Source organism: Macaca fascicularis, chromosome 9 (assembly GCF_037993035.2).
Source record: "Macaca fascicularis isolate 582-1 chromosome 9, T2T-MFA8v1.1".
NCBI classification, from domain to species: Eukaryota; Metazoa; Chordata; class Mammalia; order Primates; family Cercopithecidae; genus Macaca; species Macaca fascicularis.
The window spans coordinates 141,252,314-141,274,359 of record NC_088383.1 but is presented as its reverse complement, the minus strand read 5'-3'; the positions used below and the strand labels follow the sequence as shown (position 1 = coordinate 141,274,359).

Sequence of the window (22,046 nt, the reverse complement as noted above, 5' to 3'; positions counted from 1 at the left end):
TGCACGGCTCTGTGCTGAGTGGGTTTTCGCATTCATTCCCCAGTACCCCTCCAGGCTGCTTGCTGCTCCAAGCCCTGGAAAAGGATGTTGGGGTTTAGGAAGGGAAAACTCCCTGCCCAGGTCATGGCTGGTGAGGGGCTCTCCCCGCACAACTGGCCACTGCATGGCTCCGACTCACGCCTGGGTGCTCTCAGGCCCGGCCCTGTCCGTTTGCAGCTAGTGCTGTTCACAGATGTGTCCTGCTGCAGACTTGAAACGCAGGACTGAGTCTCAGGGACGGGTCTTCAGTGACAGCCACGGAGCCAGGATGTGACTGAGACAGGTGCCTCCAGGGCCACATGCTAAGCAGTACAGGAACCTCTGGGGGCAGAATCGTGGCCTCCCAAACACCCAAGTCCTAATCCCCAGAACAAATATGCTACCACATGTGGCGGAGAGGAATGCGTCTGCCACGTCTAGGAGGCAGAGGGGCTGTGGTGCGTCCCCAGGTGTCCCCGTGTGTCCTGACGATGTATCCCCAGGCATCCCCATGCATTTCCAGGTGTCCCCATGTGTCCCCAGGCGTCCTCAGGCGTCCTGCCGAACAGCCCTGTGCCCCCCAGGTGTGCATTGTGCAGAAGCGGGACACGGAGAAGATGTACGCCATGAAGTACATGAACAAGCAGCAGTGCATCGAGCGTGACGAGGTCCGCAACGTCTTCCGGGAGCTGGAGATCCTGCAGGAGATTGAGCACGTCTTTCTGGTGAACCTCTGGTGAGCCTGCTGTGGCCTCTCTGCAGAGAGACTCGCCGCCCTGAAGCTGGGAAGGCACCAGCTGTGCTCTCCTGCCCTTGGTGCTCCCTGGCCCTTGTGCCTCGGAGATACCCCTGCCACCCACAGGCCCTTTCTACCCCTCCCCATCTGTTCTCCTTCCTGTGCCCCAGGGCTGGCAGGGGCCCAGGTGGCCATGGCATGCTGGGGTTAGTTAATGCAGTCTCTTCGGAGCCTGCTGAAAGCCCAGGGCTTCCCTGTGATGGAGATGTGCCCCCATGGAGTCTCTGGCACTAGTCAGTGGGGGAGAGTTTAGGGACTGAAAAACTCACCACCATCATCACCATCACCGCCATCATCACCACTGTCACCATGATCACTCTCATCACCATCATCACTGTAATCAACACAATCACTATTGTCACCACCACCACCACCACCACCACCACGGTCATAATCACTGTTAACACCATACTATACAGTCTCTGTTATCACCATCACCACCACCATCACCACCACCACCACTGTCACCATCATCACTCTCATCACCGTCATCACTGTAATCAACACAGTCACTATTGTCACCATTGCCACCACCACCACCAAGGTCACAATCACTGTTATCACCATACTATACAGTCTCTGTTATCACCATCACCACCACCCTCAATCATCACTATCGTCATCACCATCACCGTCACCAACACCACCATCACCACTGTCACCATCATCACTCTCATCACTGTCATCACTGTAATCAACACAGTCGCTATTGTCACCATCGCCACCACCAGCACCATGGTCACAATCACTGTTATCACCATCACCACCACCCTCAATCATCTCTATCGTCATCCTCACCATCGCCACCACCACCGCCATGGTCACAATCACTGTTGTCACCATACTATTACAGTCACTGTTATCACCATCACCACCACCCTCAATCATCAGTATCGTCATCCTCACCATCACCACCACCACCACTGTCATCATCACTCTCATCATCATCACTGTAATCAACACAATCACTGTTGTCACCATCGCCACCACCACCACCATGGTCACAATCACTGTTATCACCATCACCACCACCCTCAATCATCACTATCGTCATCCTCACCATCGCCACCACCACCGCCATGGTCACAATCACTGTTGTCACCATACTATTACAGTCACTGTTATCACCATCACCACCACCCTCAATCATCAGTATCGTCATCCTCACCATCACCACCACCACCACTGTCATCATCACTCTCATCATCATCACTGTAATCAACACAATCACTGTTGTCACCATCGCCACCACCACCACCACGGTCACAATCACGGTTATCACCATACTATTACAGTCACTGTTATCACCATCACCACCACCCTCAATCATCACTATCGTCATCCTCACATCACCGTCACCACCATCACCAACACCATCATCACCACTGTCACCATCACACTCATCACCGTCATCACTGTAATCAACACAATCACTATTGTCACCATCGCCACCACCACCACCACGGTCACAATCACTGTTATCACCATACTATTACAGTCACTGTTATCACTATCACCACCACTACCACCACCATCACTGCCATCGTCCTCACCATGGATGCTGGTTATTAAATGCCAGCTCTTTGCCCAACACTGTGTCAAGAGTGTGACCTACGTGGCCTCATGTTTTTTTAACAACCCTCTGAGGCAGATGTTTGTATCCCCATTTTACCGAAGAGGAGACCAGGCAGCCTGAAACACCCAGAGCTGGGCGCTGTAGCTCTGCTCTGCATTTGCCACTCCCGGGTGCCTCTGGCCCTCAGCTGGGCCACCTCCAGCACAGGGTCGTGTGTCTTTCCTCAGGATCTGGGCTCAGAGCAGCTCTGGGCTGGGGTGCCATCAGTGCTTTGGGCAGGCCCTCCTCCGGGGAATGCCTGGTGACCAATGCTGGGGTGGGGCTGTGGTCCTTAGGGGGAGTGTGTCAGCGGTGGGAGCAGCCATGACTGGCTCCCCAGCGGTGCACACACCAGGCCCTCCGTCGGTGCCCACAGGTACTCCTTCCAGGACGAGGAGGACATGTTCATGGTAGTGGACCTGCTTCTGGGTGGGGACCTGCGCTACCACCTGCAGCAGAACGTGCAGTTCTCTGAGGACACGGTGAGGCTGTACATCTGCGAGATGGCGCTGGCCCTTGACTACCTGTGTGGCCAGCACATCATCCACAGGTGTGTGCGTGGCAGACAGTGCGGGCACCTGCTGATGTGGGCAGGGCTTCAGCAACCTCGGGTCAGACTGCTGGCAGGGCGTCTGCACTCCCACAGAGCGGGTCTAGCTCCTCTGCCCCACCCTTGCCTGAGTGCCTGCCCCCAGCTGTGGCACCTGCGCCAACCGGGTCAGCCCCATAGCTGTGTGCCTGGTGTCCATGTGGGGGGCCTCGTCCCAGTAGCCCCAGCCAAGACTGGGCACAGAGGGCTGTTAGCCCTGGTGGACAGACACGGGACCGGGTCACAGCAGGTGGCCTTCACCTGGTCCGTTTAACTGAAGGCTCCCGTTTGCCCATCCACCATGTCCCAGGGAATCCAAACTAATTTTAACATTAGCTTAAAGCAGATGAAATTAGGAAGCCGAGCCGGTGTGATGGCTCTGAAAATAAAATTTAAAAAAAGAAAATAGGAAGCAGATTATGAAGGAAGTGAAATTGGGAAGCAGAAATTAGGCTGAAATTCCGCAGCTATGGAACAAAATGAAAATATCTGTGAGGTATATTTTAAAGCCGAATAGACTGGTGTTTGCATTTCTGCTTTTGGGGACTCGGATGTCTGGTTATGACCTGGTCGCTGAGCACTGGCTGCGTGCCTGGAAAAGTCGGGGCAAAGCGAGAGCCGAGGCGGCTTGGTCTCCTAGAGGCTGAGTCGTGGAGGGGGAGGGCAGGCCCTGGCAGCAATTGCTCTTGTCCTCTGGGGCTCCAGGCCCCCTCCCAGCGTCTGGTGCCAGGTGTGTGCTGCTGTCCAGATGCCACAGGAAACAAAGTGGCTGACTTCCTCGCCTCTGCCCCTACCCGGAGGTCCTAGTATCGTCCCAGGACCAAGTCAGGCTCCCAGGCCTCTGCCTCGAGTGGGTGACCGGAGGTGGGGGGAGTGTCCTGGGGACTCGAGGAATTGTGGCAGAGATTCCAGGGCAGAAACAGGGCAGATTTCTCAACTCACCTTCCCACTTTCTGCCCTGTCTAGAGATGTCAAGCCTGACAACATTCTCCTGGATGAGAGAGGTGGGTGGGGCTGGGTGTGGGCAGCCCAGGTGGGTGGCGGCAGGGATGGGCCTGTGGGGGGAGGGGGGTCCTGCACGCGAGGATGCGTCTCTGGTCCTGGGACAGCCACAGCTGACCCCTCTCTGCGCAGGACACGCACACCTGACCGACTTCAACATCGCCACCATCATCAAGGACGGGGAGCGGGCGACGGCGTTAGCAGGCACCAAGCCATACATGGGTGAGCCCGAGCTGGGGTTCCAGATGGGAGCTGGCTTCCTCCAGGTGGGAAGGACAAGACCTCGGTGGCTTTTCTGTCCCACCCTGGAGGCAGCCTGGTCTCGGGGTGTGGCCTCAAGGTGCCGGCCCTGTGCCCACGGGTCCAGGCTGTGATCTGTTGGCAGCTCAACTGGTCCTTCTTTCTGTCGGAAAGCTCCAGAGATCTTCCACTCTTTTGTCAACGGCGGAACTGGCTACTCCTTCGAGGTGGACTGGTGGTCATTGGGGGTGATGGCCTATGAACTGCTGCGAGGCTGGGTATGGACCCCCTGCAGCCCCCGGGTTTGGCCACCAGGCCCCTGCTGTCTGCGCCCACCAGTGGGTGGCCTGAGTGCCGGGGAGGGGGGCGGCCACCCCCAGTGCCCAGGCGTGCAGGGATGTCTCCACTCTGTCTGAGGAGTCACGTTTTTAGCAAAGTGCGCAGTAGGTGATAGAATGCCTGAGCAGGGGGAGGAAGGACAGAGTCACTGTGGTTTCCCGGGGCCGCTGCTGGGGCCTGCAAGCCGGCCTCTGGGGGGGGTGGACAGGGCTGAGAACTGGCCAGCAGGGGTGCTGCTGCCTTGGAACTTTCCACAGAAAGTTTCTTTTGGGGCCCTGTGCTCTCACCCTTGTGGCCACGGCGAGGCCAGTTCCCGGAGACTGGGAGGCTGGGGCCCTCTTGCAGACCATACCCCTCAGCCCTGCACAGAACCCCACCTCTGAGGAAGCTCCCTCCTGGCCCCCTGGGGCTGTTCTGCCTGAACCCAGGCCCCTGGGATCCCAGCCAGATGGGCGCAGCAGCCGTGGTGCAGGACCCGGGTGCAAGCTTTATCTAACCCAGGCTCCCCTGAGGCAGGTGAAGGCCAGGCTGCTCAGAGCTGTGCCTGCACTTGGGGTGGGGGGAGTCCTCTTAGGGTGATGCCACCTGTGTCTGGCATTGTTCTGGGTGTCCTGGGGGCCAGGAGGATCTGCCCAGTGCTGCCTTCCCTGTCTCCAGAGGCCCTACGACATCCACTCCAGCAATGCTGTGGAGTCCCTGGTGCAGCTGTTCAGCACCGTGAGCGTCCAGTATGTCCCCACGTGGTCCAGGGAGATGGTGGCCTTGCTGCGGAAGGTGAGCCCCCATCCCTGAGCCTCCTTGCCCACGGAGCACCCATTCCCTCCCTCATTCATCTGTGGCTCGGGGCCCCCCCTCCAGTGCACACTTAGTGCCGCTTCCTGGCGGACACAGGTCCCTTCACTGCAGCCTGTGGGGGCCTCCACAGATGGCAGCCCCGAACCCCGGACAGCAAGCTGGTGGCAGGCTCTGTGGCCCTCTCACCAGGTGCAAGCCCTACCAGGTCACTGGTGTCCTGGTGATCCCCTGAGCTGTGTCCCCAGGCACCCTCACAGCAGGCTTGTGCACCCGCCCTGCCTGTCACCACACAGGAGCCCTGAGTCAGGTCCCTGTGTCCCACGTATTGGAAGGAGGGTGAGGGGTGGGTGGGTTCAAGCCCATGCTATCTCCGGGATGCTTTGCTCCAGTGCCTCCCAGGGAAGGTGGGCAGCCGCTGCCCACTGCAAATGCCTCTCAAGGGACGTCAGCCTGGCAGGGACACGGGCAGGGGCGTGGCCATCAGTGGTGCCTCCCATTTGTGATCTGGGACTAGGCCGGGGCTGTGTCTTGACTGGCCTGTGCGGCTCCCTGTTCAGAGCCTCACTGGAACATCATGGGGGATTCAGAGTCAGAGCCAGGCGCAGGCAGGGCAGGGAAGGGAGCGAGTGTGCCACACGGGCCCAGCTGTCTCCCGGCTCCCATGTCTCAGGTAGGTGGGGCCTCCTGCTTTGGAATTGTAGCCAAGCAGTCTAAAGTCAGGGAGGCCTTGCCTGCCGGGGGCCTCTCCCCAGCCCCGAGAGAGCCTCTTAACTCTGCTTTAGCCCTATGAAGCTCGGCCACACCTGCCCAGGTGGTTCACAAGGTGGCACTGGGCTAGAGAGGGCCTGCGTGGGGACTGGGGATGACCCACACGCCTAAGGCCAGGCCTGGGAAACCTCGCACGGGGTCTGGGTCTGTGGCATTTTCCCTGGAAAGACGGGAGGTGCCAGGGCTGGGATGCTGCTTCCCAGGCCACGCACGGCTGCCCCGGGCTCACCTGGGAGGTCCCATTCGGTGAAGGGAGTGGCTCTGGAATAGTTACTGTGAGGCCTGCCGCGGGCGGAGTGTTAGCTGCTAGCTAGCCCTTGGCTGCCACCTCCTGGCAAATCCTGGCAGAGCCTTCCTTGCATATCTTTCTGCTGTCCTCTGGTGCCAGGAGTTTGGGCAGCACCACTCAGATCAGGCGTCCCCTGGGCCACATGCTGAGCCAACCACAGTGCTTGGCCTGATGTCGGCACCATCCTTCCTCATGTGGCCCTGAGGTTCCTGAGCTCTGAACCTCAGGCCTGGTGGGACAGTCCTCAGGGTGCCCTGACCTGGGGTGCCGGGCTATTCCGTGCTGGTGGGCTGTGGGCCCTGGGCCCTCTAACTCATGCCTGGTTGCAGCTCCTCACTGTGAACCCCGAGCATCGGTTCTCCAGCCTCCAGGACGTGCAGGCAGCCCCTGCGCTGGCCGGCGTGCTGTGGGGCCATCTGAGCGAGAAGAGGGTGGAGCCGGACTTCGTGCCCAACGTAAGCCTGTGGGTGGCTCAGTGGGGGGGGGGCCTGGGCTGGACGTGGCATCATCCACGGGCTGGGGCTCAGCACCCATCCCTCTGTAGAAAGGCCGTCTGCACTGCGACCCCACCTTCGAGTTGGAGGAGATGATCCTGGAATCCAGGCCCCTGCACAAGAAGAAGAAGCGCCTGGCCAAGAACAAGTCCCGGGACAACAGTAGGGACAGCTCCCAGTCCGTGAGTGCCGGGGCAGGCTCAGGGCGCGGTGGCGGGCTGGGCTTGGGGCTCCTCACCACCACTGAGCAAGGCGTGTAGAGACTCCTGGCAGCCCACACATCTTGGAAGTCCAGACCGTTTCCTGAAGTCCTGAGAAGGCCAGAGACCTCCCTTCTGCATTTCCCAGCTCCCACCTCGCTCCTATGAAGCAGCTGGGCAGGGACAACCAGGGCTGGGGTTGTGAGTGCACGGGGACGGCCATGTGAAGCCTTCATGCTTGCCCAGGTGTGCTGGAATTGGTTGTGTGTGCGGGGACGGCCACGTGAAGCCCTCACACTCACCCAGGTACACCGGCTTTGGTTGTGTGTGCGGGGACGGCCACGTGAAGCCCTCACACCCAGGTGCATCGGCTTTGGTTGTGTGTGCGGGGATGGCCACGTGAAGCCCTCACACTCACCCAGGTGCGTTGGCTTTGGTTGTGTGTGCGGGGACGGCCACGTGAAGCCCTCACACTCACCCAGGTGTGTTGGCTTTGGTTGTGTGTGTGGGGACGGCCACGTGAAGCCCTCATACTCACCCAGGTGTGCTGGTATTGGTTGTGTGTGCGGGGACGGCCACGTGAAGCCCTCACACCCAGGTGCACCGGCTTTGGTTGTGTGTGCGGGGACGGCCACGTGAAGCCCTCACACTCACCCAGGTGCGTTGGCTTTGGTTGTGTGTGCGGGGACGGCCACGTGAAGCCCTCATACTCACCCAGGTGCGTTGGCTTTGGTTGTGTGTGCGGGGACGGCCATGTGAAGCCCTCACACCCAGGTGCACCGGCTTTGGTTGTGTGTGCGGGGACGGCCACGTGAAGCCCTGACACTCACCCAGGTGTGCTGGTGTTGGTTGTGTGTGCGGGGACGGCCACGTGAAGCCCTCACACCCAGGTGCGTTGGCTTTGGTTGTGTGTGCGGGGACGGCCACGTGAAGCCCTCACACCCAGGTGCACCGGCTTTGGTTGTGTGTGCGGGGACGGCCATGTGAAGCCCTCACACTCACCCAGGTGTGCTGGTGTTGGTTGTGTGTGCGGGGACGGCCACGTGAAGCCCTCACACTCACCCAGGTGTGCTGGTGTTGGTTGTGTGTGCGGGGACGGCCACGTGAAGCCCTCACACTCACCCAGGTGCGTTGGCTTTGGTTGTGTGTGCGGGGACGGCCACGTGAAGCCCTCACACCCAGGCATGCTGGTGTTCTGGGGCCACCAGGACAGGTAACCACGAATCGGGTGGATGAAGAACAGCAGTGCGTCGTCTCCGAAAAGGATCTGAGTTGTAATGAAATGGTCTCCTGCACAGCTGGCTGTGTGTGAGCTGCTCTTTGTCCCCTGCAGCTCCCCTGTCTTGGTAATTGGCTCTGTCTAGGCAGCGGGCATGGTGAACCCATTGGGCAGTTACGTGATGATCTCAGTTTCTGTAAACCGGAAGTCCAGGCATGGTGTAGCTCTGCCCCCTGCTTCTGGGTCCCGCCAGAGTGTAAGCTAATACTGACTGAGATCGTGGTCTCGTCAAGGATTTGATGGGTGCTGTGGTTGGAATGTTTCCCCTAAAACTCATGTTGAACTTTGTTTCTTATTGTGGTGGTGGTGGAGATGGGACGTTTGGGGGCTGATGGAGCCATGTAGGTTCTTCCAGCATGGGTGGGGCTAATGCTGTTGTAAAAGGGGCGACTTTAGTCCTCTTTTGAGTCTTTGCTTCTCTGCCGTGTGAGGACATGGTGTTCCCAATGTGGACGTGGTTCGTGTTCTGTGTGAACGTGATATTCACAACAGAGCATCAACAGGCTCCCTTTTAATCAGCAGATTTAAAAAAGAAATAAAAAGACGCTGTTGTCTCATGGTCTGGAGGCCTGAGTCCATAGTTAAGATGTCAGCAAAGCCGTGCCTCTTCTGAAGGCTCTCCAGGGAGGGAAACCAGTCCTTGCCCCTTGAACCTCCGACAGAGGCTGCCTTGGCCTAGACACATCCCCCCAGCCCCTGCTTCCGCTGCCGCGTGGGGTGTGCCTGTGTGTGCATCTCCACCTCCTCCCCTCTTCTCATAAGGACACCTGGCATTGGATTTAGGGCCCACCCGGATCCATTATGGCCCCATCTTATCTTGATGATATCTGCAAAGACCTCACTTCCACATGAGGTCACATTCACAGGTACCCAGGATTAGAACTTGAATGTATCATTTTGGGGACTCAGTTTGGCCCATACCACCAGGATGTGACTGATACTCACCAAGGAGTAGCTACAGTTATGTGTTGATGTCGGGGTGACAGTGATGACCCCGGGTCCCTCGGTGGTCCCCTTGCCCCTGGGTCTGCCTCAGCCTGTGGTGGGTGTTCTGGGAAACTCTCATGCCCAGGATGAGGTACGAGCCCTCATGGGAGACTCAGGGACGGACAGTGTGCAGAGCCCAGCTGGTCATGCTGAGATCCCAGGAGGCTCTGGGTGGGAACAGGTGAGGCCAGGCACTCATGAGCAGGAGGAGCTAGGCTTTGTCTTGGGTTGGTTGTGGGGAGATGTTTTGGCTGGAGGGTGGTAGGTGTTCTGAAAGGAAAGCATTACTCCAAAAAAAAGTCCCACTGTTAACTTGAGGCTGAGAGAGGTTTTTGGAAACAGCTTTATTTTGGTATAATTCACATTCCATACAATAGACAATACACCCATGTAAAGTATATAATTCTGTGGTTTTTAATATAGTCACAGGGCTGTGCATCCTCCACCACAATCTGATTTTAGAACCTTTTCACGTGCTGTAAGAGAAAGACGCCACCTATTAGCAGTCACACCCCATCCCCTTTCCTCCCCTCCCCTGGCAGACACGAAGCTACTTTCCGTCTCTGTAGGTTTGCCTGTTGTGGGTGTTTCATGGAAGTGGAGTTACACACTATGGGGTCTTTGCGGCTGGCTTCTTTCACTTCGCAGGATGCTTTTGAGGTCCATCCACGTTGTAGCCTGTCAGTGCTTCATTCCTGTTGATGGCTGAGTAATATTCCACATATATATCACCTTTCCCTTATCCAGTCATCAGTTGATGAGTATTTGTTCTTTCCACTTGTTAACATTTTTCATTATTATGAATCATGCTGCTGTGAACGTTCACTTACCAGTCTTTGTGTGGATATGTACTTTTATTTTTGGGGGGCGCATACCTAGGCGTGAACCTGCTGGGTCGTATGTGACTCTTTGCTTCATGTTTGGAGGAAATGCCTACCCTTTTCTACAGCAGGTATGCCATTTTATGCCCCACCAGCAGTGTGTCAGGGTGGCAGTTTCTCCACACACTTGCCAAGTCTTGTTATTGTCTGGTTTATTTTTTTTTTTAATTATAGGTATCTTAGTGTGCAGTGATTGTGTGGCTATGATTTGCATTTCTCTGATGATGCTGAACATCTTTTGAGGTGTTTTATCAGGTATTGTGTCTACAGAAATGTCTATCCAAATTTTAAAAAATTTTTATTGTCTTTTTTTTAGTCTACTCTGACAATGTATTTTAATTGGCATATTTTATTTTACTTTATTGTTTTTTTAGAGACAGGGTCTGGCTTTATTACCAAAACTGGAGTGCAGTGGTGCAATGATGGCTCACTTCAGCCTTGACTTCCTGGGCTCAAGTGATTCTCCCTGCCCCAGTCACTGGAATAGCTGGAACTGGAGGTGTGCGCCCCCACACCTGGCTCATTTGAAAAAAATTTTGTTGAAGAGACAGGGTCTCACTATGTTGTCCAGGTTGGTCTCAGACTCTTGGAGTCTTCCCACCTAAGCCTCCCAAAATGCTGGGATTACAGATGTGAGCCACTGTGCCTGACCTAATTGGTGTATTTTAGACTATTCACATTTAAAGTGACCATGGAGGCTGAGGCAAGAGGACTGTTTGAGTCCAGGAGTTTGAGACCAGCCTGGGCAACAAGGTGAGACCCATCTGTATTAGTTTATTTTCACGCTGCTAATAAAGGCATACCTGAGACTGGGTGATTTATACAGGAAAAAGGTTTAATGGACTTACAGTTCCACATGGCTGGGGAGGCCTCACAATCATGGTGGAAGGCAAGGAGGAGCAAGTCACATCTTACATGGATGGTGGCAGGTAAAGAGAGAGCTTGTGCAGGGAAACTTTTGTTTTTAAAACCATCAGATCTCATGAGACTCATTCACTATCATGGCAACAGTACAGGAAAGACCCATCCCCATAATTCAATGACCTCCCACCAGGTTCCTCCCATGACACATGGAATTGTGGGAGTCACAATTCAAGCTGAGATTTGGGTGGGGACACAGCCAAACCTTATCATTCTTCCCTGGCCACTCCCAAATCTCATGTCCTCACATCTCAAAACCAATCATGCCTTCCCAACAGTCCCCCATAGTCTTAACTCATTTCAGCATTAACTCAAAAGTCTACAGTCCAATGTCTCATCTGAGACAAGGTAAGTCCCTTCTGCCTATGAGCCTGTAAAATCAAAAGCAAGTGACTTCCTAGATACAATGGGGGTAAAGGCATTGGGTAAATACAGCCATTCCAAATGGGAGAAATTGGCCAAAACAAAGGGGCTACATGCCCCATGCAAGTCTGAAATCCAGCAGGGCAGTCAAATCTTAAAGCTTCAAAATGAACTCCTTTGACTCCATATCTCACATCCAGGTCATGCTGATGCAAGAGTTGGGTTCCCATGGTCTTAGGCAGCTCTGCCCTTGTGGCTCTGCAGGGTACAGCCTCCCTGCCGGCTGCTTTCATGGACTGGCATTGAGTGTCTGTGGCTTTTCCAGGTGCTCGGTGCAAGCTGTTGGTGGATATACCATTCTGGAGTCTAAAGGATGGTGACCTTCTCAGCTCCACTAGGCAGTGCCCCAGTGGGGACTCTGTGTAGGGGCACCGACCCCACATTTCCCTTCTGCATTGCCATAGCAGAGGTTCTCCATGAGGGCCCCAAGCCTGCAACAAACTTCTGCCTGGACATCCAGGTGTTTCCATACGGATCTGAAATGTAGGCAGAGGTTTCCAAATCTCAATTCTTGACCTCTGTGCACCTGCAGGCTCAATACCACATGGAAGCTACCACAGCTTGGGGCTTGTACCCTCTGAAGCCACGGCCTGAGCTGTACCTTGGCCCTTTTCAGTCATAGCTGGAGCAGCTGGGATGCAGAGCAGCAAGTCCCTAGACTGCACACAGCAGAGGGACCCTGGATCTAGCCCATGAAACCATTTTTTTCATCCTAGGCCTCTGGGTCTGTGATGGGAGGGGCTGCCACAAAGGTCTGTGACATGCCCTGGAGACATTTTCCCCATTGTCTTAGTGATTAATATTCAGTTCCTTGTTACTTATGTAATTTCTCCACAGAAAATGGTTTTTTTTTTTTTTTTTTTTTTTGAGACAGTCTTGCTCTGTCACCCAGGCAGGAGTGCAGTGGCGCAATAGTGGCTCATTGCCACTACAACCTCCGCCTCCTGATTTCAAGTGATTCTCCTGTCTCAGCCTCCCAAGTAGCTAGAATTATAGTCATGCACCACCACACCCAGCTTATTTTTGTATTTTTAATAGAGACAGGGTTTTGCCATGTTGACCAGTCTGGTCTCGAACTCCTGACCTCAGGTGATCTGCCCGCCTTAACCTCCCAAAATGCTAGGATTACAGGCATGAGCCACCATGCCCAGCCAGGATTTTCTTTTCTATTACATTGTCAGGTTGCAAATTTTCTGAACTTTTATGCTCTGTTTCCTTTTTAAAACGGAATGCCTTTAACAGCACCCAAGTCACCTCTTGAATGCTTTGCTGCTTAGAAATTTCTTCTGCCACATACCCTAAATCATCTCTCTCAAATTCAAAGTTCCACAAATCTCTAGGGCAGGGGCAAAATGCCGCCCGTCTCTTTGCTTAAAGCATAACAAGAGTCACCTTTGCTCCAGTTCCCAACAGGTTCCTCATCTCCATCTGAGACCACCTCAGCCTGGACTGATTGTCCATATCATTATCAGCATTTTGGTCAAAGCCATTCAACAAGTCTCTAGGAAGTTCCAAACTTTCCTACATTTTCCTGTCTTCTTCTGAGTCCTCCAGACTGTTACAGTCTCTGCCTGTTACCCAGTTCTAAAAAGTTTCTTCCACATTTTGGGTATCATTTCAGCAGCACCCTACTTTACTGGTACCAATTTACTGTATTAGTCTGTTTTCATGCTGCTAATAAACACATACCTGAGACTGGGTTATACACGAAAAAGGTTTAATGGACTTACAGTTCCACATGGCTGGGGAGGCCTCACAATCATGGTGGAAGGCAAGGAGGAGCAAGTCACATCTTACATGGATGGCAGCAGGCAAAAAGAGAGCTTGTGCAGGGAAACTTTTGTTTTTAAAACCATCAGATCTCATGAGACTCATTCACTATCATGACAGTAGCACAGGAAAGACCCGCCCCCACAATTCAATGACTGTCCACCAGGTTCCTCCCATGACACGTAGGAATTGTGGGAGTTACAATTCAAGCTGAGATTGGGGTGGGGACGCAGCCAAACCTTATCACCAGCTCTATAAAATACTTAAAAAATTAGCCAGGTGTAACAGTGCATGCCTGTAGTCCCAGTGACTTGAGAGGCTGAGGTGAGAGGATTGGTTGAGCCCAGGAGTTTGAGACCAGGCTGGGCAACATGGCGAGATCCTGTCTCTACTCAAAAATTTAAAATTAGCTGGGTGTGGTGGGACACACCTGTGATACCAGCTACACAGGACGCTGAGGCAGTAGGATCACTTGAGCCCAGGAGTTCAAGGCTGCAGTGAGCTATGATGATGCCCCTGCACTCCAGCCTGGGTAACAGAGAGACACACTGTCTTGTAAATAAATAAGTGATCATTGATAAATTCAATATGATATCTACCATATTTATAAGTGTAGTCTATTTGTTGTTCCTTCTTTTTTCCTTATTTTTCTGCTTTTTCTGGTTTTAAGCAAGCATTTTATAGGATTGTAGTTTATCTCCTCTCCTAGCCTATTAATTATACTTCTTTTTGAAATATATTTAGTGGTTGGCCTGGACATTGCAGTATACCTTTAGCATACAGACTGCCTTCACCTCACACTCCGCCCCTTCGTGTGCAGTGGGGTGCCTTGTGACAGTACCTCTCGTGCATTCCTCCTGTTCCTGATGACATTGCTGTCATTCATTTCCTTTATCTGTATGCTGTAATTGCTCGCTATGCTATAAATGCTCACTACGTTGTTACTACTGTTATTTCAAACAGTTATGTTTTGGATCAATTAAGAAAAATTTAAAATTTCATTTCACCTTTATTCATTCCTCCTCTAAAGTGCCTCCTTTCTTTATGTAGACCCAAGTTGCTGACCTAAATCATTTTCCCCCCCTGAAGAACTTTGTTTAACATGTCTTATAGGACAGGTCTAACAGAGATGAATTCCTTCCCTTTATGTTTGTCCAAAAAGGTCTTTATTTTTATTTCACCTTTAAAGAATAATTTCACTGGATATAGAATTCTGGCTTGGTAGGTTTTTTACCTTCAACACTTTAAATATTTCACTCTACTCTCTTCTTGCTTATGTGATTTCTAACAAGCAGTCTGCTCTAATTCTTTTTCTGTAAGTAGAATTCCTCCCCACCCTCCACCCCCAGCTCCTTTCAAGATTTTCTCTTTGGTTTTCTGCAGTTTTAGTAATGATATGCCTAGGTGCAGATTTTTTTTGATATATTCATTCTGCTTGGTGTTCTCTGAGCTTCTTGGATCTGTGGTTTGGTGTCTGTCATTAATTTCAGAAAATGCCCAGTCATTATTATTTCAAATATTCTGTCTCTTTCTCTCCTCCTGCTAGAAATCCAATTATGCATGTGTGGTGCCGTTTGAAATTGTCCCACAGCTTTTGGATATTCTGTTCATTTTTTTCACTCTTTTTTTTCCTCTTTGCATTTCAGTTTGAGAATTTTCTGTTGACATTTCTTCAAGCTCATAGATTCCTTCCTCATCTGGATCCAGTCTACTGAGGAACCATCAAAGGCATCCTCATTTCTGTTACAGTGTTTTCTATTTCCAGCATTTCCTTTTGATCCCTTCTTGGAGTTTCCATCTCTCTGCTTACATTGCCCGTCTGTTCCCCATCTGTTCTTGCATACTTTTCCCTTGGAGCCCTTACCATATTAATCACAGTTATTTTAAATTTCCTGTTTGATCATTCCAACCTGGGTGCCATATCTGGATCCATTCTAATGCGTGCATTGTCTCTTTACACTATTTTTTTCCTTAAGACCTTGCAGTCTGCCTTGTAGTGTTTGTTGAAATCCAGACATGATGCATCTGGTAATAAGAGCTGAAGTAGATGGGCCTTTAGTGTGAGGTTTATGTTTATGTTAGGCCAGGTTTGGGGCAGGTTTTAATGTCTGCTGTAGCTGTGGGTACCAGAGGCTTCACATTTGTTTTCATTTCCTCGGTTGCCCTTGGGCTTCCCTATATCGTCCTCCTCAGAGAGCGTCTGCATTTTGTGGCCCTATCTGCTGGAATCCCTGTCACACTGCAGAAACCCTGTGGGTGTGTTGGGAAGGTGGCGGGTAGGGAACTGTTCCACAGTCTGTGACCAAATGTCAGTCTCGGGGGCCTGTGCCCCTTCACAGTTGTTGATCTGCTTTTCCCCTCCCCTTAGGTGAGACAGGCTAAAGCGGGGTACAGGCTGAAAAACAGTCTTCCCCCAGTGAGATAAGCCTTTCCTTTGGCGAGCAAATTCCATTTGCTGTGAAGAATGCTCCAGGTATATTTCACAGCGGTGACTGTCCCCATCCCATGGCAGAGCCGGGAGAAGGGATTGTCCTTGGCTTCATTAAGACCTGGCAGGGTTCCTGGAGGGGAAACCCACAAAAGGTTGGGGGCCCCATAAGACTGCAGCCCGGGAGTTCTGCATACAGCCCCAGCCGTTCCCCAGAGCTGCCTGGGAGGTGTTCGTGCAGCTCCTGCACCATCAGCTCTGCTCCAGGCCAGTGGGTCTTGGCTGTGACTCTGCTCACCTGTCTCTGTAGACTTGAGGGTCGTAGCAGTGCTTTGACCTCAGCTCTCTGATGGGTCCAGGAAAAGTCATTGATTTTCATTAGTTCAGCATTTTTCCTGTTGCAGGGATGGGAATGAGGCCTTCCACGTTGTTCGCGGCACAGCAGAAGCCAGAAGTCCTTGCTCGTCTTTGTGTTTCTTCGTAAGAGTTATGTATTTTATTTCCTGGACGCAGGTGTCTGGTCAGACAGGTGATTGGCAGGTGTTTTCTCCTGTTCCGTGGGCTATCTTTTCTCTTGCTTGGGGGCATCATTTGCAGCAGGGAAGTCTTGGACCTTGATGTTGTCCAACGTGGCGATTTCCTCCTCGGCTACTTGGACCTTGACGTTGTCCAACGTGGCGATTTCCTCCTCGGCTCCTTGGACCTTGACGTTGTCTATCGTGGCGATTTCCTCCTCGGCTACTTGGACCTTGACGTTGTCTATCGTGGCGATTTCCTCCTCGGCTACGTGGACCTTGACGTTGTCCAACGTGGCGATTTCCTCCTCAGCTACTTGGACCTTGACGTTGTCCAACGTGGCGATTTCCTCCTTGGCTACTGTGCTTTGTCTGAGGATCCATCAGCTCAGCTGAGGTCACGGGGATTTACTCCCACACTTCCTTCTAAGTATCGTATAGTTTCAGCTCTTGCATTTAGCTATGTGATTCATTTTGAGTTAATTTTTATGAACAATGTCAGGTGAGGGTCCAGCTTCATTCTCTCATTGGTGGATATCGGACTGTCCCAGCATTATTTGCTGAAAAGATGATTCTTTCCCCATTGAATTGCTTTTGACATCACACCTTGTTTTTTGACTTGCCATTTTGTTCCATTGGTCCAGATGTCTGCCCTGTGTCGGGACCCCACCATCTTGATAACTGCAGCTTTGTAGCAAGCTTTCAAATCAGGTTCTGTGAATCCCCCAATTTTGTTCTTTTTGGACATTATTTGACTATTCTGGGTCCCTTGCATTTCCACTGAATGCTGAGGGGTTTGACAATTGCACCTGAGCTGCCAAGCAGGTTTGCGACGGTGTTAGGGACTGAAGCCTGGTCCATTTCCCAGGCCCCTCATCGCTGTGGGTGACATCTGGGGTCCGATGCTGTGTCTCAGCACGTGTGCAGGCACCACGGGTGCCCTGAGACGGGGATTCCTGGTCGAGTTACTCAGAAAGTGCATCCGGGAGAGACCCCCACCCCCCACTGCCTGCGGGATGGGAGATGCCAGCAGAGCTTGGCTTTTTTTTTTTTTTTTTTTTTTTTGAGACGGAGTCTCGCTCTGTCGCCCAGGCTGGAGTGCAGTGACCAGATCTCAGCTCACTGCAAGCTTTGCCTCCCGGGTTCACGCCATTCTCCTGCCTCAGCCTCCCAAGTAGCTGGGACTACAGGCGCCCGCCACCTCGCCGGGCTAATTTTTTGTATTTTTTAGTAGAGACAGGGTTTCACCGTGTTAGCCAGGATGGTCTCAATCTCCTGACCTCGTGATCCGCCCATCTCGGCCTCTCAAAGTGCTGGGATTACAGGCTTGAGCCACCGCGCCCGGCCGGCTTTCAAGCAGAAATCCAGAAACCCTGTGGGGAGCGGCTTCAGCCTTCAGGGGACCCGGGAGCATCACCTGTGACTCGAGGTCCCTGCCCTGAGGGAGCTGGGCTTTCAAACGCCCACACCCACCAGTCATGGGCGAAGGGCCCCTCTGTGGCCCGCTGGCTCTGTGTGTGCTGGCAAAGGGCTCCAGCCACCCAAGGAAGAGGTACAGGCAGGGCCGTCAGAGGAAGGGCAGGGCAGATCCGGGCCAGGCACAGACCCCACCATGGCATCCTGCTGGGAGCGCTCCACACACCTTGGGAGTCCCTGTGGAAAAGGGTCGCGCTCGCACATCTCGGTGACTCACAGCCCGGCTTAGGCGCCGCTCAGAGCCACCTCTTTCAGATGTTTCTGGAGCAGCTCCTCAGGCTTCTGGTGATCTCTCTGCCTAGGAAAACGTGGCTGTGGACGTTGCAGGATGACCAGCAGCCCCTGCCACTGGGCTGCACACAGGGCCACGACGGGCGCTCACATTCTGCATCCCTGGTGCCCACCCCAGCCCCTCCCACCCTGTGTCGCTGTGGATTGCAAGATCCCGGTGGCTCAGTCAGACCCTCATCCTGGGAGGCGGAGTCGGCAGTGAGCCAAGATCACGCCACTGCACTCCAGCCTGGGTGACAGAGCGAGATCAAAAATAGGATCCATGGATAGTGGGCAAGAGTGTCCAGGTGGTTGAGGCACAGACGACATTGACAGGGAAGAGACCCCTTAGCCCTGGGTGGGGCCGTGAAAGCATGCTGTTGTCCATCTGGAGTGAACGCAGACTGTTGTCACACACTGCATAACGACGCTTCCTTCACTGGCCAATCGCGTGGGATGGTGGTCCCGTAAGATGGAAACACTGGATTTTGCTATACCTTTTGTATGTCTAGATAGGGGTGAGCGTTCTCGTGTGTCTAGATAGGGGTGATTATTCTCGTGTGTCTAGATGGGGGTGAGCGTTCTTGTGTGCACCCACTCACACGTCCCCTCCGGCCTTCAGAGCCCAGCACCCTCCCTCGCAGGGCCTTGGCTGTGACATGGGTGACTTCCTGAGCCTGTGGATCTGAGGTTCTGTGGTCCTCAAAAGTGGGCATCCTTTCTCCTCAGCTGCAGATGGGGGCCCTTTTAACGCCGCCCCAAGGCCTGCGACTCCCTGCACTTTCCATTGTGACTTGACTGATCTGGGTCTGTCATTTGCTCACACGTTGGTAGTGACCGACGTCACCATCCAAGTCCGTGGTCACCATAATGATGCTTTCCCACACCACGCCAGCGCTGAGTGACCAGCACCCCCTCCACCCCACCCACACCCTCCCGACCCCTGCGTCTTGGGAAGTGGTCCTGCTGCCCGAAGGAAGTAGTCCTGCCTGCCCATCACACACCACCGAGGGTGGGTCCTGCGAGGGGCAGCCTCAGTCCACAAACCTGTCCTGAGGGCTGGCTTCTAAGACAGCCCTGGTTCCAAGATTCTCTGGGCAGGGCCTCAGAAGCAGGCCTGGGGTGGGCTTGTGTGTGCTGTGATGAGGGGCTGGGAGAAGTTGGTATGAGACAGGAAAGGCCTGGCAAGGGAGTGGTTTCCAGCAAAGTCCCGCAGAGAACAGCTTCCGCCTGGTCCTGCAGACCCCACGGAGCAAGTCCAAGCCATCCACCCTGAGGCAAGGGAGCTGGGCCTTGGCATCCCTCGGGGCTTGGGTGAATCACCCGCGGAGACGTGAGCTCCCCGGCAGTCTGGCTCCTGGAGGGCCGGGATGCTTCAACAGCCCAGAGGCCATTGTCCAAAGAAAGCCACGGGTGGAGGCCCGATGGGGATGCCCAGACACTCACTTGAGGGGAGTGGGCGGAACCTGGACAGTGTCCCCCACACTCACATGTGCCTTTCCGTCCACAGGAGAATGACTATCTTCAAGACTGCCTTGATGCAATCCAGCAAGACTTCGTGATTTTTAACAGAGAAAAGTGAGTGTGTTGGGGGTGGGTGGGCGTGGTGGCAGAGAGGAGGAAAATGGGGCTAAGGTTTAAGGTTTTCTTGGCTACATGAGCTGGCATCTGTGGGCCTGGGGTGCACGGCCCCACTCTCTTTGGGGACTCTGAGCAGCAGCTGTGGAGGGGAGCGGCAGGAGACCCCTGCCAGGCTCTGGCATGTTTGAGCTCCACGCGGGGCCTGTGGCTGGAATCTGGGGAGAGACTCGTCGTCTGCCCAGGTGAGGGGTGGTGACTTCCTAGGAGGCCCCATCAGAGCCACATCAACTCCCCCACCCAGGCACACTCTGTCTCTCACCTCTTCTGAGTGTCAGGCCCTAGAGGACAGAAGGGCACACATGACTAGCAGCAGGCAAGGCAGGCCAGAAATAGCAGCAGCTGCCACCTTGGGGCCCAAGGGAGGATGGATGCCCCCTCTGCCTGTGTGGGGCCAGGAGGGCCTCCTGGAGGAGGTGTGTCTGAGCTCTTGTGGGCAGAATATTCAGGGCGTGGGCAGGACTTGCAGGGCGTGTGCAGACAGGTGAGGGCACTGGCTGGCACCCCGGGGATCAGACCATCGGGTGAAGAATGAGGCTCAGGCAAGCCTTGTTCCCAAGTCACTGACCTGTGGCACCTGCAAAGAAGAAGGCCTTTTGGCTTCTGGCTGGAAACACCCCGAGCCTTGCCAGTGTGCTCACGTGCCGCTACCCGCCCCCAGGCTCCCTGCCGCACCCAGTGTGTTGGGAGCCTGGCCTTTCCAGCAGACACCCAGCCTGTGGCCCATCATGGGCATCCACGCCATGGCCTGTCCCGTGAGCCCATGGGCAGGTCATGGGACCGTGAGGCCAGGGAGGTGGGGGCATAACGCCCTCCGTGTGTTCCTGCCACCCCAGGTTGAAGAGGAGCCAGGACCTCCCGAGTGAGCCTCTCCCCGCCCCTGAGCCCAGGGATGCTGCGGAGCCCGTGGAGGACGAGGAGCACTCCGCCCTTCCCATGTGTGGCCCCATCTGCCCCTCGGCCGGGAGCGGCTAGGCCGGGACGCCCGTGATCCTCACCCCTTGAGCTGCTTTGGAGACTGGGCTGCCAGAGGGAGGGCCATGGGCGGAGGCCCGGCATTCATGTTCCCACCCAGCAGCCTGGCTGGCAGTGCCCATGGTGCCCGGACACATTTCACACCTTGGGCTCGTGGTGGTGCAGGGGACAAGAGGCTGTGGGTGCGCAGACACCTGTGGAGGGCAGCACGGAGGGCATTGCCTGCGGGCCCCCGAGACCCGTCTGGATGGAGGAAGCGCTGCTGGGCGCGCTCTCACCACTCATGGGGGGCCGGGGTCATGGATGAGACAGGAGTCTTGGTCCCCACTCAGCCCAAGGCTGTGCACAGCCCCCCTCACAAGGTGAGCCCTTGCAGAGCAGGCCGCGGGTGTCCCAGGCTTGGCTCGGTTCTTGGAGGTCAGGGGCCCGGGTTGGGGTTAGTGGGTGGGGAGGTGAATGTTTTCTAGAGATTCACACTGCCCCAGCAATTTCTGTATACTTTTCACCTCTGAGAATTACAATGTGAGAACCGCTTGGTGTTGCATATTCTGCGCATGTCCTGTGCCTGCCTGGCCATCAGGCCCGTGCCTGCAGTTTCTGGTTGGCCTGGACTTAAGGCAGCCAGTCGGGGGGCAGCTCCTCAGGGCAGAGGCCCCCAGAGTTCCAGGACCATGGCTTTGGGGTGGGTGCCTGTCTCCGTGGCCCTGGAGCCGTAAGGCTGTGGAAGGCAGAGACGGTGCTGGAGGCAGAGGAGCCCAGGACAGCCCGTGCACAGGGGAGCCACCGCAGTGCTGGGCAGTGCTTGGACCTCCGTAAAGGGACACGTCCCTCTCGCTGTGGCTGAGTGGTTCTGTCGTTGGAACTGAAACTGGGTAAACGGCCTGTGCACTTCTCTCCGGTCTCGCTGGAGGAGGAGCCCGTCAGCCCAGCGCTCCAGACAGGCCTGTGCCGGTTTCCTCTGGGGGAATGGGTGTGTCAGGTCTGTGCTCCCTCCCGGGACAGCGGCTATGGTGGACACGTGCCTAGACCCGTGTCCACGAGCCCCGCTGCACCCCTGGCAAACAGCTGCGAGATGACAACAGCCAAAGAACATTTGGGGAAGAACCGGCCGTGCCAGGAGCAGAGTGAGAAGTCTGAGGGGAGAGAATGCAGCTTCCCGCCCCCCACCCACCCCTGTCCACTGAATCAGGGCAGGAATTAGCCTTCCAGCCCCAGCAGCTGGCATGGGGGACAAGACGCCCAAGTCACTACGAGGAAGGGTGGCCTGGTCCCTGCGAGGGCCCAGAGGCACCGTGTGCTCGGTGGAAGTCTGGTGATGTCAGGGACAGGTGTGGGGGA

The 22,046-nt window shown here is 54.6% G+C and overlaps 1 protein-coding gene across 12 annotated transcripts in view; it reads left to right on the top strand.

Annotated features, from left to right (window-relative positions):
- STK32C (serine/threonine kinase 32C) overlaps positions 1–21,241 on the top strand; it is a 127,327-nt gene extending 106,086 nt beyond the window's left edge. For 7 of the 12 annotated variants that reach the window (XM_065521641.2, XM_074003110.1, XM_045362288.3 and 4 more), the window contains 10 exons: positions 603–754; positions 2,806–2,979; positions 3,985–4,022; positions 4,153–4,242; positions 4,435–4,538; positions 5,257–5,373; positions 6,781–6,906; positions 6,996–7,127; positions 19,606–19,673; positions 20,570–21,241. In XM_065521641.2, coding sequence (XP_065377713.1) covers positions 603–754; positions 2,806–2,979; positions 3,985–4,022; positions 4,153–4,242; positions 4,435–4,538; positions 5,257–5,373; positions 6,781–6,906; positions 6,996–7,127; positions 19,606–19,673; positions 20,570–20,708 — 1,140 coding nt within the window. In that variant the 3' untranslated portion in view covers positions 20,709–21,241. Of the gene's footprint in view, positions 1–541; positions 755–2,805; positions 2,980–3,984; positions 4,023–4,152; positions 4,243–4,434; positions 4,539–5,256; positions 5,374–6,780; positions 6,907–6,995; positions 7,128–19,605; positions 19,674–20,569 lie in introns of all 12 variants that reach the window. The other 5 variants (XM_074003112.1, XM_045362294.3, XM_074003114.1 and 2 more) reach the window with 2 other exon arrangements.
- The last annotated feature ends 805 nt before the right edge of the window (positions 21,242–22,046 follow it).